The sequence below is a fragment of the Sorex araneus genome, chromosome 4 (assembly GCF_027595985.1).
Source record: "Sorex araneus isolate mSorAra2 chromosome 4, mSorAra2.pri, whole genome shotgun sequence".
NCBI lineage: Eukaryota > Metazoa > Chordata > Mammalia > Eulipotyphla > Soricidae > Sorex > Sorex araneus.
In genome coordinates, this window is record NC_073305.1 from 221,123,379 (window position 1) to 221,136,962 (window position 13,584).

Consider the following 13,584-nt stretch of genomic DNA (forward strand, 5'->3'; position numbering starts at 1 on the left):
CACTTTGCCTGTGGGAAGGTCTGTGGTTGTATGGCTTGGGAGGCGAGAATCACAGTCACATGTGTGTCGTGGGAGGCGGTTATGCCAGGGTCCCTGCCCGGGGCCTCCTGCATGGAAGAGGCGCCTGCCCTGGGCTTCCCTCCCGACAGCTGCTGTGCCGGGGAAGGCCGAAGGAAGGAAGGAGGGCTGAGATGAGCGCAGCAAAGACAAGATGACTTTTTTTGACTGTTTTTGTGTTGGGGTCACACCCAGTAGTGCTCAGGGGTTACTCCTGGCTCAGCACTGAGGAATCACTCCTGGCAGTGCTCAGGGGACCATAAGGGATCAAACCTGGGACAGCTGCATGCCAGGAAAATGTCCTATCACTATGGCCCAGTCGAGGTCACTTTTGAACTTGGGCAGAGAGGTGGGGGCGGAGGGGTCAGGAGAGAGCGCACCCCCCAGCGCCTCTCTCCTGGGAAGAGAGGACACCTCTGCAGTGGCCCCACTGCTCAACCAGCACCTGGTGCCCTCCAGCTCCGGGGGGACGCGCCAGGAAGTGAGGGGTGGTGGCACCGTGCTCCCCTCTCCCACTCCTGTTACTGCTCTAAAAAGGGTTCATGGGCCAGGCCAGGTGCCCCGTGTTTTGCAGTGGGGTGTCCTGGTGTCAGTCTGAGGGAGTGAGGCCGGCTGAGGGTGGGACCTGCAGGGAGTCACAGCTCCCATCATTCCTGAGAACAGCTGCTCCTCAGGGTCAGACTTTTGTTTCATCTTGCCCAGACTTCTGGAGTTCTGCCAGGTTGAATTTTAAGCTCTTCAAGGTTATTTAGCTTTATTTCTTACGTGCTTCTCCCCCCTCACCCATCCCCACCCCTCCACATTTTCTATTTCCCAGCAGGTGGTTTTGTTGTTTTTTTTTTGGGGGGGCTCACACCCAGTAGTGCTTAGCGCATGCTCCTGGCTCCATGCTCAGGGATCACTCCTGGCAGTGCTTAGGAGACCATATGGGGTCTGGCGATTGAATCCGGGTCGACCACGCATGTGTGTAAAAGTCAAATGCCCAACCCACCACGCTATTGCTCCAGCCTGCAAGTCGGTATTTTGGTAGTTTTCTTTTCATCTGCCCTTCCCCTGGAGTCCCAGCAACAGATATCCTTCCCACCGTGATCCTGGGCTCCCCCGAGCCCCACCACCCTGGGTCAGAGCTTTCCCTTGCCTGCTTGAGGGAGTGTGCACCCAGCGCACAGGAGTGCCCATGCCGCTGTCCAGTTCAGGAGATTTGCTTCTCCCCCCAAAGCGGAGAGCAGCTCTGGCCACACCGCACCACCAAACCTCTGGCGCCAGCACGCTTCTAACTATTAATTTGTTGGTAGTTTAATGGTGAACTGTTCAGACCCAAAGTAACAGTTAGCTCTCTAATGGGGCCCAGCAGACGGGGTGCGCCCACATTGCCCACCAGCTGTTACGCACCCCTCTCCTTCCTTTTCATCCATGCCCGTTGCATTTCACAGTTGTCCCCCTGACACTGCGTGGCCGCCATTGGCTGCTCAGGTAGTGGCTGCAGTAGAGGTGCCCCTTCCTCCTGGGCAGGACACTGGGACCCAGGGCACCGTCTCAGGAGCAGGGACAAGTGTGGGCGTCTTCTTCTAGAATCGTGTTGTAGATGCGATTCTGCAGCACAGTTCTGCCTTGTGCTTCCGTTGTTTGGAATTTCACATTTTAACTAGTTTGAAATAAAGCTGTTGGCACTGGGGCTGGTGACTCTCACAGCTCGTGACTGACTGTGGTCTGTGGAATCGGGCCTTGGGATTAGTTGGCATTGACATGTCGTGGACTCAGACCCCTTCAAGTATTTCCATGTTTATGATTTGTTTTTCACCAAAACGTTTGATCTGATTAAGCAGAAACAGTAGACGAACATGCAGTAGCATATGGAGAAGTTTGAAGGTCCTGGATCGTTGGTAGATTAAGTGCCCTTAAGCTTTGTTTTTCCTTAATGACTGCTTTTCGTTGAAATCGTTCTGTGCTGTTGGCTCATGGGAGTAGTTGTGAGGAAAATGAAATCGCTTTCAGTAATGTCAGTGGTTAGAGTGCTTATCAACCAACCCAAACCGATGGCCTGTTTTACGCTATTTCAAAACTTCAGTGATACGCACTTCTAGGCAGTTATGTCATACTGCTGGCTCCAAGGCCGAATCTCCAAACACTCCTTCTTTCCTGGTCCTGTCCTGAGTTGATAGTTGGGTCCTTGATTCATGGTGACTGGGGACACCTCACCCCCAACGAGATTCCCACAGAGACCCGGGCCACGATACGAGGGGCCCGCGTGGTCTTAAGTTTTCCACAAGAGACTTTGCACACACTCACTTCATCAAAGAACTGGTGCTGCACTGACTGGTGTTGGGACCGACCAGCCCTCGGTCCCACAGCTGTCTGGGGCCCCGCCACTCCCCACACCTCTGGGAAATGAAGCTGAGACAAGGCCTCAGTGTGGATGAGGCTTGAGACGAATTACTGAGAGAATTAAGAAATTGTATTACTCATTCTCCTGTTTACCCTAGGCTTATCAGAATAAATCATTAGCTGCCTTATTTTGACCTTCTGCTAGTAAATAGTCATTCAGATGAACTTGGACCCTTGGTCCGTTGAGGCTGGTTACTCATTAAGTCCTTATCTCTTCTAAAGTCTTAACTTAAGACTTTGCCTCGGCAGGAACTTGGTCACCCAGCCCAGATGTACATCTTGGGGTGGGGGTTCTATCAAGCAGCTAAACTCTGCCTCACTTTATCACGCCAATCAACTCCAGTTTCAGCCAATGGTGTCACTTTACTTTTGTGTCTCACAGGGCCAGGGTCAAACCCGGGGCCTTGCACATGCAAAATACGAGCTCTATCTCGCCCCATCCCTGAGCCAAAGGTCTCTTTCCATGGCAGAGCATACAGGGCCAACACTCCCTCTGTGCCCTGGGGTTATCAAGAGAGTCGGTCATTTGGGACTCCTGGGGGGGAAGAGTCCAGCTGAAACCGACCCTGAACATGGTGGGCTCAGCAGTGCTGCCAAGGGGCCTGGCATGGACACAGGCCAAGCAGCCCCATCAGTCTTGACGACTAATGTCCTGAGTTTGCTGAATCTGTCGAGTGCCTGGCAGGGGTGCTGTGTGCCAGCTCTGTTCGCCTCAGCCCAGGGCTGAACGCGCTTTCAGCCTCCCCTTACGACGAGGATTCTGAGGTGCAGCTTGGGGGCGTAGGGTCCGAATCCAAGAGCTCTCTGGGAACCAGCACCCCCTCCCCTGGAAGCCTTGTCAGATACCATGGGCCCCAGCGTGTTTGCAAAGAGCAGACCCGTGTTCCAGCTCCTCATCTTCCCAGAGCCTCCTGCCTGCTCGTCACTCCTCTCTCCACTCCCCCTCACCCCAGCGTGGTGATCCCGGAGCTGGGGGCCACAGTGCCTGGCCCGGCCCCCATCCTTGCTGTCCCCTGCATCCCGCTCACTGCCATCCCTCAGCCATGCCTGCCAAGTTCCCCTTTCTAGAGCTCCCTTTGCTAGACTGTCCCTCTGCTACCTGTCTTGTATCACCCTCTGCTTGATGGCAGCTGCCCTCCCTGTCTCTTCTGACTGTCCCTCACCCGTCTCGCTTCTCCTCTGTCCTCAGTTTGTTGGCACATTTTCCGGGAGCTCCAGGCCCCCCCACGGCTCGGTGACGGGTGGCTATGCCTGGACCTTTGCAGTCACATCCTGTCTGACGCTGCTGACAGCTGACAGGTTCAGGGGTGTGCATCAGGAGGCATTAAATGAGGTGTGATGACTTCAGCCTCAGAGTAGCCAGAGCGAACCCCAGGGATGCGGCCCCATGTGGGCCGAGCTGAGCGCAGCCACTCTGTGCTCCTCCCTGACTATGCTGGCCTTGGCGCCAGGCTCGCAGGGGACATGCTGTCTGTGGCCCTTCAGCTCGGGGTCCGTTTGGCTCTGCTGCGGGGAAGCCTCCTGCTCTAGCCAGAACCATCCAGGAAGCAGGCGCGGTTCCTGTTGCAGGTTCCTTCCCAGAGCTGGCAAGCCAAGAGCAGGCCGTGGAGACAGGCCTCGCAGGGGCCAGCGCAAGCCTGAAGGGCCTTGACGACCTCCCCAGGTGCCAGGGTAGGCCAGGGCAGGCCAGGGCGTGTTGCGGGTCACTGCCCCATGGCAATTCGGATAGCGACCAGCCCTCTGCCGGAACTGGAGGGAAATACAGCCCCTGTCATGGGCCATGAGTACTGGAATTCCTTCTCTGGGTCTTTGCCTCCCCACTAGCTGGGACTCTCCACGCTGCAAGGACTCTTGCCAGACTCCCAGAGCACTTGAGGGGAGCAGATGGAGACCGATGAAGTGATAAGACGGTGTAATTATGAGAAGGAGAAGGATGATCGATCGTAGTCCCTGGCCTATTTGCTCAATTCATCATAAAACCTTTATTAGGTGTGCCAGGTAGAACCCACATCGTAGCTTCCCCCTCTCGGGGCCCCCCTCCCCACCGTCAGATCTTTCCACGATGGCCCTTTGCTGTCACCTGTCGCTGCAGCTTCACCTCCAGCACGGGGACCCGCTTGCTCCTGCTTGTCCTCTCTGAGGGTGGCATGTCTGGCTTGGGACACATGCTTCTGGGCTGACGCTCTACCTCACCTGTCACTCCTCCATCCGAGTGAGTGTGCGGTGGGGTGAAATTCCAGAAAGGTCCAGCCCCAGACCTCTTCAAATAAGGTTTCCTTCTCTTTCAGAAATGTCTAGCCTGTCTGTGGAAAAGCTGCTGCTGCTTATTCCCGGCCCCGTGCCTGTCAGTGGGGCAGTCCTCCTCTCCCACCCGAGCAAGAACTGTAAAGCCTTAACCCACTTCCACCCGAGCAAGAACTGTAAAGCCTTAACCCACTTCGAAGACATGGGATTGGGGGTGGGGGTGGAGAAGCAGCCAGATTTTTTTTTTTTTTAAAGCAAGGATATTTTGAGAGAATAAAGTTTATGTAGACAGTAGTTTAGCAAAAGCTGAATTTTCAGCTGGAACTGCTTAAATCTAATAAAAAGTAGGTATTAGGTAAGGCTGAAGGGAGAGGAGTCTTTGATTCATCGTTGCGGGGAGGGCATGTTATGGTCATTTTTTCGTGGTCTCTTTGCAGCTCCTGGCTTAGGTCCAGGCCAGAGCACTCTGCAGACACCCTCTCTTCTAGACTGACCATTAGAGACGTCAGTGGCTGGTGCATCACATCAGAACAAACCCAAGGAACATGTGGGTCCCCTGGCAACCAGCCCTGCGTCCTTCCTCAGAGGTGCTGAGCTCCTTTCTTGGAGGAACTTTCAAAGCTTCTCTCACCCTCCCGCCCCCACTCCCCAGGTAAAAACGTGTCTTCCCTAGGCAAAGGAAACGAAGGTGGGTAAGGGGGTGTCTCGGGACAGACGTTCTCCTGCACCTCCCACCAAGGCCCCAGACAACGAGTGAGCCATGACATTCACCTTCTCACTGTGTCTCGACTTTCCAGGAGCGCGTCCTGCACACAGAGCAAGACGGAGCCGCAGCCGCCGCCGGCGCTTCACCTGTGCTGACTGTGATTCTCATCCGTAGGTTTGAAGACATACCTGATAGCGGGTCACAGAGCGAAGGCGACTCATTGCAGCTGCTCAGAGGCCTGGCTTTCTGGCCCTGAGGCCACTGACGGCTCACAGGTGTCCTCAGGCCCTAGGGGACAGGGGACAGCGTCGCCAGGGAGTGTCAGTGACTTGGCACAGACTGTCAAAACCTTTGATAACCTTAAGGTTAGTTTTTTTTTTTCCTACTTCTAAAAGTTGATATTAATTCTGCAGTAGAGCATGTGACGTGGTGAACAGGCTTCAGGTCTGTGCCAGGTGACGTGGGATGCCCTTTGGTGTGGATTTTCACGCTTTAAAGCCACGTTAGCATGTTGGCACTTTTACATTCTTGGCTTTTCTGACATACAAAGCTCTCACATTTTCCTTCTACACCGCACACGGATGCTTCTCACTTGAGATACTCTTCATTATTTTTTCGGCCATGGCATCCAGGATGTCCTTGGCAGTGTCTGAAATTGTGGAGTTGGTGAAGGGGAGAGAGGTTCTGACCGCGTCTTACTCGGAAAGGAAGGTGGGCCCTGATGCTGGAGACCACTTCTCGGTCCTCCTCCATCGGGGAAACCTAGTGTCTCCTGGCTGACCTCTCCAGGCGAGGCGTGCACAGCAGAGTTTGGGCTTGCCAGGAGTGTTTGTGGGTTTGGGCCCGAGCTCCTGGCGCCATCCTGACCCACGGCTGTCGCCCTGTGACGGTTGCGCCAGCTAATGGATACTCTCCACACTGGATCGTGCCCCCATGGCACCCCTGGCTTATTTGCCGTTTCCTTTTCTTCAAGCGAGAGACCACTCTTGAGGCGCCCCTTGCTGTTTCAGCTCTTAAATTGCAGAGGTGTTGTCTGGGTCAACACCGTGCCAGGTCAGGCTGCAGCGTTGATCGTGCCCATCTGCATCCGGGGCCCTATTTGAACGCTGGCTAAGCTGGTGGTTAAGCTTAACTGCCTCCATTCTTTCTAGCCACTTGCTGCGAAAGTAGAATCCAGCCTGCACCCCTGTCATCTGCTGCCTCTATGGGACTGCCGTGCTGGTGTGATAGCCATCAGCTCATTGCCAGTCAGAAGCTGGGTGTCAGCTGGGCTCTGTGGACAGTCAGGGAGAGATGGTGCTTTGTAGTGGCACCATCCTGTGTCCAGCCTGGTGGCAGGGGACGTGGAGTAGCACCCCAGTATCCCCTAGACCGTCCCGGTAGGGGTCAGATAGTGCCTGCTCCTCTCACTGTGACATCGGGAATGTCTCCAGACAGTGTCCAGTGTTCCCGGGGTGGAACACCGGACCAGACCAGCAGGAAGAGTGTCACAGCTGACCTGCATCGGCTCATCTTTCCTTCCTGCTGGGCATGGTCCTCCAGCCTCTGCCCAGCCTGTTTGGTCAGAAAGGGGCGGTTGGCACGACGGCTTCAGCGGCACGGCAGGGAAGAGTTGGGGGAAGCGGGTTTTCTCACCCGCAGGGAAACGATATCCTGTCTTCCAGGGGAACTGGTTGAACTAGAGACGTAGAGACCAACGCCAAAAGCAGCTGATTTTTTGTTGTTGTTTTGTGTTTTGGGTCACACCAGGCACTCCTCAGGCCTTACCCTGCTCTGTGCTCAGGGGCCGTTCCTGGCTGTGCTGGGGGACCGCAGGCAGGGCTGGGGATCAAACCTGGGTGGGCCATGTGCCAGCAAGCACCTTTCCCTGTCCTGTCCCCAACCCCGGACCTGTTGTGTTTGCCATCTCAGATTTTGTTTCTGGCATCCCAGCGCCCATTTGCTCACCTCCTCCTGTCACACTCGCGAGTTCCCGTGATAGTCACGGAGGACGATTCCCGTTCCCAGGAACAGCATGTGCTGCTCGGGCCGGTGCCGGTGGTGCTCAGAGGACCACGTGGTGGTGCTGGGAATTGAACCCAGATCGCTGTGCCCAGTCTGGCCCCTGGATCTGCTCTAAAGAAGACGCACTTCACTCTCAGGTGTACCAGGCCTTAGGACTGTAAGACTTTCTGCCATAGAAGAGAACATGTTTTGCTGCTGCTCGTGGGCTGCCTCTGTGGCTTCTCCTCTTGTGCCTGGCTGTGAGCTGAGGCTGGAGTGCCGGGACCTCGTCCAGCTCTCGCCCCAGCGCTGGTGCCCCCCCCCCTTCATGTCCAGGTGCTTTCCTCGATGCTGCTGTCAAGGTGGATGTGCTCTGCCCCGCCAGTGCCGAAGCCTGCAGAAAACGAGGGACCTCCCGAGAGCACTTTCTCTGGCACCTGGGGGGCCTGGCTGGAGCTCGAAGGGTACCGGGGTGGGGGAGGGGTCTCAGGGCCCTTGGAGGTGAGTGAGTGGTCTGTGAGGCTGTTCTCAGGCCCTGTGCCACTGCCCTTACCTGACAGCTCTCAGATATATGTGGCCTCTGTATGCTGGGGCCCCCCTGAGCCCTTTTGTGCGCCAAGCTTGAAGGTTCCTGACCTTCCCTTCCCCACACTCTCACCGTGCCCGGCTTTCTGGCTTGTGAGAGAAAGAGCGTGCTCTCTGCCAGGCAGACAGGGCTGGGCTCAGGAGCTGAGCGGAGCAGGCATCCGGAGTGTTTGCTTCCTTAGCATGACCTGCCTTGGCTCTCAGCAGAGACCTCCCTAGAAACACCAAAACCCATCCGAGCACTCTGATGACCTCGCACTTAGTAGGGGTGATGTGGGAAGATGAGCACTGACCTTGAGGTTGGAGGTCAGAGGACGTCTCCCAGCTCCATTCTTGGCTTCCGGAGTCACTGGAAGTGAGAGCTTCTCCTTAAGCAGGTTCTGGCTTTGGGTGGGAGTGATAATACAGCAGGGAGGGCATTTGGCCTTCATGCTGGTGACCGGGTTCAACCCCAGGCACTGTCAGGCATGATTCCTGCGGGCAGAGCCAAAAGTAGCCCCTGAGCATCACCAGATGGCCCACAGGACAACACAAGGAGGTTCTTTCCTTCACTGGGGCTGGAGAGGTGGGCTTGGCTCTCAGCTCCCAGGCTCCACGTGCAAGAGCACCCCAGGGTCTGGGTAGGGAAAGTCCCTCATGCCGCATGGGGAGCCAACACTGGCCCTGGGGCACTCACGGTTTCTGCTATCTCCATTTGATGTGACCTCACTGCCTCTGAGGGGCGCCCTCAGGGAGGCAACTTGGGGTCACATCTGAGGTGGTCTCAGCTCTGCAGTGATCTCTGTTTCTCAGCACAAAAGCTGTGAAGATGGACAGATGGATGGATGGGTGGATGGACGGACATGCAGAGACCATGTCTGTTAATGAAAGCAGCTGGTCCTCATCTCTCAGGAGCAAAGAAGTCCCAGAGACATGGAGGACTCTTGTTTTATTTTAATTCGGGACCCCTCTTGCTGGTCCTCTGGGGTCCCTCTGAGCCCCGTGCTTGGGGACCGTGGAGTGCCGGGAAAGCCGCGCTCAGCTCTTTGAGTGGTTTCTCTGGGTCGCAGGTGTTTCTTTGTGATATCCGGCCCCTGAGCTGTGAGACATTTCAGTGCCCCTCCTGGGGCGCTTGTGCTCACTTCAGAGAGGGCCCGCCCTCCTTCTGAGATGGTTGTGGTGAGGGTGCCCTGTCCAGCAGTCACAGGACCCATTCAATGACCCCAAAGGAAAGACTGCTTTCATCTCCCTGTTGTTCGTGTGTAAAATCATCGTGAATAGACGAGTTGAGAAAAGCAGGCTTAGTTCGTCACGGCGGTGGGAAAGGTAGTGAATCCATTGCTTGCTAGCTTCTACGCTACATGTCTATTAGAGGGTGTGTTGTGAGTGGGGGTGTTGATGGGGCACAGTTCTGTGACAGCTGAGTTACACGTGCTGCATAGGAGGATTGTGCGACTTGCGATTACCTCTGGATCAAGCTGCTGAAAGTAAGTGAGCAGTCTGCTGCCTCTGAAAGTGACTAATCTAGGCGCCTGTTTTGTTTGTTTTGTTTAGGGGCCACACCTGGCAGTCATTAGGGCTTACTCCTGGCTCTGCACTTAGGGGTCACTCCTGGCATGGGCTGGGGGATCATATGTGGTGCTAGAAACTGAACCCAGGTCAGCTGTACAAGGCAAGCGCTCCACCCACCATGCTATCTCTCGGGCCCTAAAGTAAGTTTTTTAAAAAGAGCTTTTCAAGTTTCTTCTCTATTTTTAGCCATGAGAGTTACCTTCAATTCAGAGAAAACTTGTCACATATATACTGACAGCTTTTCCTCCCAGAAGAATTTCAGCTAACAGATTCTGAAGGAACTGAGAGGGGAAAATTCCTGGTGGAACATCACAGGAATATTTGCTGCAGGCAGAGTCCGTCCATGACTTCTAAAACTCAGTGTTTTACGGTCATTTGCATGGGTCCAAGGTCCTGACAGCTCCTCGAGACTTACTAACTCTACAGACACCTAGCAGGTCCCACCTTCACTGGGTGCTGAATGCAGTGAATACCACAGGTGACACAACTATGGCTAAGACTGGCCACCACATGTACAGTCCCCTCACCCCACCCGACCCAGTCTCTGTGGAAGTCTTCCCCCAGATCCAGCCTCTGTTAAGTTGAGAGAAAGCATCGGTCAGATGCTTTACAAAGCGTCTAAGCAGGTCACTGCAGAGGACACGAATTCCAGGCAGGCCAGACTGGAGGAGGGCAAGGCCACACGGAGCCCAGAGCCAGTGCAGGCCCCGGCCAGCAGGACGAGCTGTCCTTCCCTGCTTCCCAGGAAATGGCTTCAGGCGAGCGCGTGCCGGTGGTCCTGCTGTGGGTCCGAGGGGGCTTCCCAAGTGGCGGGAGTGCTGTGAGCCTCCTCCCTGTCTGGTGGTGTGAAAGAGTGGTCTCATCCCTCTCGCGGACACCGTTGGCCGTAGAACATTTCCCCAGCACTTTGTGATCTGCCTTTCGGAGGCACGTTTCCTGCCTCCTCAGCCTGTGGTTAGGCCGGGTCTGAGGCTCTGCTGCTTCAGATCCCCGGGCTGGCTCAGAGCGTGCCCCCACCCCATCCTGAATGTCCTGTAGCCTTTGTCCTCTCAGAGTTCGCCTCTCTTTCCCAAGCGTTTTCTTAGCCAGAATCCTGTCTTCCGAAGCAGGCTCTGAGCCTCAGCCTTAAGAGCTCCTTTACGTGTTCTTTGCCTAAATCCTGGCTGCCGGCGGCCAGCGGCTCCACATGTTCCCCTGGAGTTTGGGCCCCATTGCCGGGGCGGACGCCCCTTCTGCCATTTCAGAGATGACCAGGCAAAGCCCTGTCTCCTGGCCTCGGTGGTCTCCTGGGGGCTTCACAGGGGCTGATGCAGAGCCAAGTGACAGAGTCCAGGTAGTGCCCAGGGTTCTCGTGGACTGTGTTGAACCCAACCTTTGAGTTTGGGGGTGAGGGGTGCGGCCCCTGTCGCGCGGTGGCCTGCTAAACTGGCGCTCGGCCAGCAGAGCAGCAGAGCCGAGCTCGCTGGCATTTCCGCCGCATTTCTCAGAGAAGAGGTTTCCCTGCGCCTCCCTGGCCAGATATGAAACAGGACAGCTGTTGGCTTAGAAGTTATTTTACGTTGGGAAGAGAAATAGCCTTGAGGAAAAGACAGTTTTATAGCTCTCTGCCCGATATTCCAGGCAGAATATGGGGCATGTTTAGAACAAGGGCAGAGGCACCCAAGCTTTTTAGAGAAATGGTTGCCTCTTCCCCCAAAGCCATGTCCTAGCTGGGGGTGAGGGTGTGGGGGAGACGGGAGACGAGGTGGCCACGAAGTGGCACTCGGCCTGGTCTCGGACATTCCCTGGGCCTCAGTGTCACAGGCAACAGCCAGCAGTGAAGGGAGGTGGGGAAACAGACCAGAGCCAGGATTTGATCCCTGGAACCACATGGCCCCCATGGCCAAGAGTGACCCTAAGCGCCAAGTTGGAAGTTGCCCTGAGAGTGGCCTCGACACAAACAACCAGTGTCGGGGGCCGGAGAGATCTCTTCGTGGGCTGAGCACCTGCTGGGCACACAGGAGACCCAGCTTTGATCCCGGCTCCAGGTGGTCCTGAGCTCCAACAGCAGCTCCTGAGCATCAAATAGGTGTGACCCTAAAACCAAAGGGGTGTGGCCATGTCTGTCCAGGGACCTGAACTGGCCTCGGGGGAGCTTTTCTTGGGTCAAAGTGCCATCAGTGCTGCTGGATAGGACCTGGAGGTGGGAGGTAGGAACTGTGTGGGCTGTCCAGGGCAGCAAGACCGAGACAGCACAGGGATTATTCCTGGGTCCTCCCTGTGCCAGGGGAGGCGGCCAGAAAGAGGCTTGGTTGTGTGGTGGTCTGGGGCCAGGACCCTTGAGGTTGACCAGCCGCAGTCCTCAGAGTGAGCCCTGGTACTCATCCCATTGTTTTGAGACTTCACGGGACTGGGGCAGAACACTGCAGCCCTTGGCTGGGTAAGGACCCAACAACTCAGGCTGTACTGCAGCAAACAAGTGTTCCATTTTGTTTTCTTTTGTTTTGGGGTCATACCTAGTGGTGCTCAGAGCTTCCTACTGGCTCTGCGCTCAGGGGTCACTTCTGGCTTTACTTGGGGAACCATACGGGATGCCAGGGATTGAATTTAGGTGGGCCACATGCAAGGCAAACACCCCACACAAGCATTTCTAGGTTGTAGCAGCTGATGTGACAACCGTGATCCTTAGCCAGCGGGCCTGCCAGTGTTGCTTTCCCATGAGCTCGGTGCTGAGGCCTCCCTCCAGAGCTAAGCAGGTGCCCAAGGAGGCCTGTAAAGGCTGTGCCACGCTTCACAGGGGCAGATCCGCACCAGCAAGTCGGCAAGGGCGCATGGGTATGCGTGTGTTGGGAGACCGGCTTGTGGGGGGCTTTCACTTGATTGAAATGAAGCTGAAGGGGCCAGGAAGACTGTGCAAAGGGCTGGGTCACGTGCTTAGCAGAGAGCCCAGATTCAGTTCCCAACACCACCAGGGGTGCCCCAAAACCAAAAGAGAATGAAACTGGAAATTGAACAGTGTGGTGGGAGCAGAAGGGAAGGAGAGAGAAACCCCACGATGAGGGTTGGGGTCTCACTGGCACAGAGGGGCCTCCTCCAGACGGGAGGGGAAGGGGCACACAGTGTCACCAAGACTTGTCCACATTTGTTTTAAAGCTTTTACCAATGCCCTAAAGAGCGAGCGGTGGGCACTGTTGCAGCCTCAGGAGCGCCTGTCGGGGTCCGCTCTCTGCTGCTCATGTCACACCACCCACCCCACCCCTGGCCCATGGCCACGCGCCTCTGTCTGCAGCTGGTGCTCTCCCGTATTGTCCCCGGTGGACTGTGTGTGCCCTCTGGTGTCCACTGGTGTCATAGTCACTTTCGCGTGTTTGTGATTCCAAATTCCTAAGATTCTCTGTGTGGGAGACTGGGCCGCTCCAGGGAATCTCTGAGTGGAACCGGGTGTGAGACAAGGCCGTCGGGCAGAAGTGTGAGGAAGGCGCTTGGAATGACCTGGTCGGGGGGTGTGTGTGTGTTGGGGTGGGGAGGGCAGGGGCTCCTAACAGGCGCAGAGGCTGTGAGATGCAGCCCACAAGACCAAGTGTGACAAAGGCAGGCGTGCTTCCTCACTGGCCCCCAGGACAGACAGACAGACACCCTTTCCCTGCTGGGACAGACAGACATGCTTTTCACCTGGGACAGACAGCCGCAGACACACTTTCCCCACACAGCGCTGGGACGTGAGCGGGCCCCTTCTCGGTTCCGTACTCCAGAAGTCGGTGCCCTGGGCACAGCCGCTCTGCCAGGCTTTCCATGCACGAGCAGAAACGCCCTCGGAGAGATGCCTGTCCCTGGGCATGCAGCCTTGGGTCAGCGCCGTGCCCGGTGGAATGGCCGACGCGAGGGCAGAGAGGGCGACAGGTATGTGCAGAGCCTGACTCGGTCAGCCAGGCCTGTCTCGCAGGCCAGCAGGACTAGTTGCCCTCTGAGTGGAGCTGTGACCCACTGACCTGGGCCTTGAAGTTTGATGCAGCTGGTCCCCAGACGCGCTCCAGGCTGTTGTTTAGGGTGTAGTTTATTTCCTTTTTCCTTTTGGAGTGCCCCTACCTTGTTGG

General features: G+C 56.1%; 1 protein-coding gene across 1 annotated transcript in view; it reads left to right on the forward strand.

Moving 5' to 3' along the window:
* Window positions 1-13,584, forward strand: part of ADCY9 (adenylate cyclase 9) — an 82,846-nt gene that overhangs the window by 52,719 nt on the left and 16,543 nt on the right. The window contains exon 2 of the mRNA XM_004604370.2: window positions 5,567-5,757. Within this exon, the coding sequence (XP_004604427.1) occupies window positions 5,567-5,757 (191 nt within the window). The remainder of the gene's footprint in view (window positions 1-5,566; window positions 5,758-13,584) is intronic.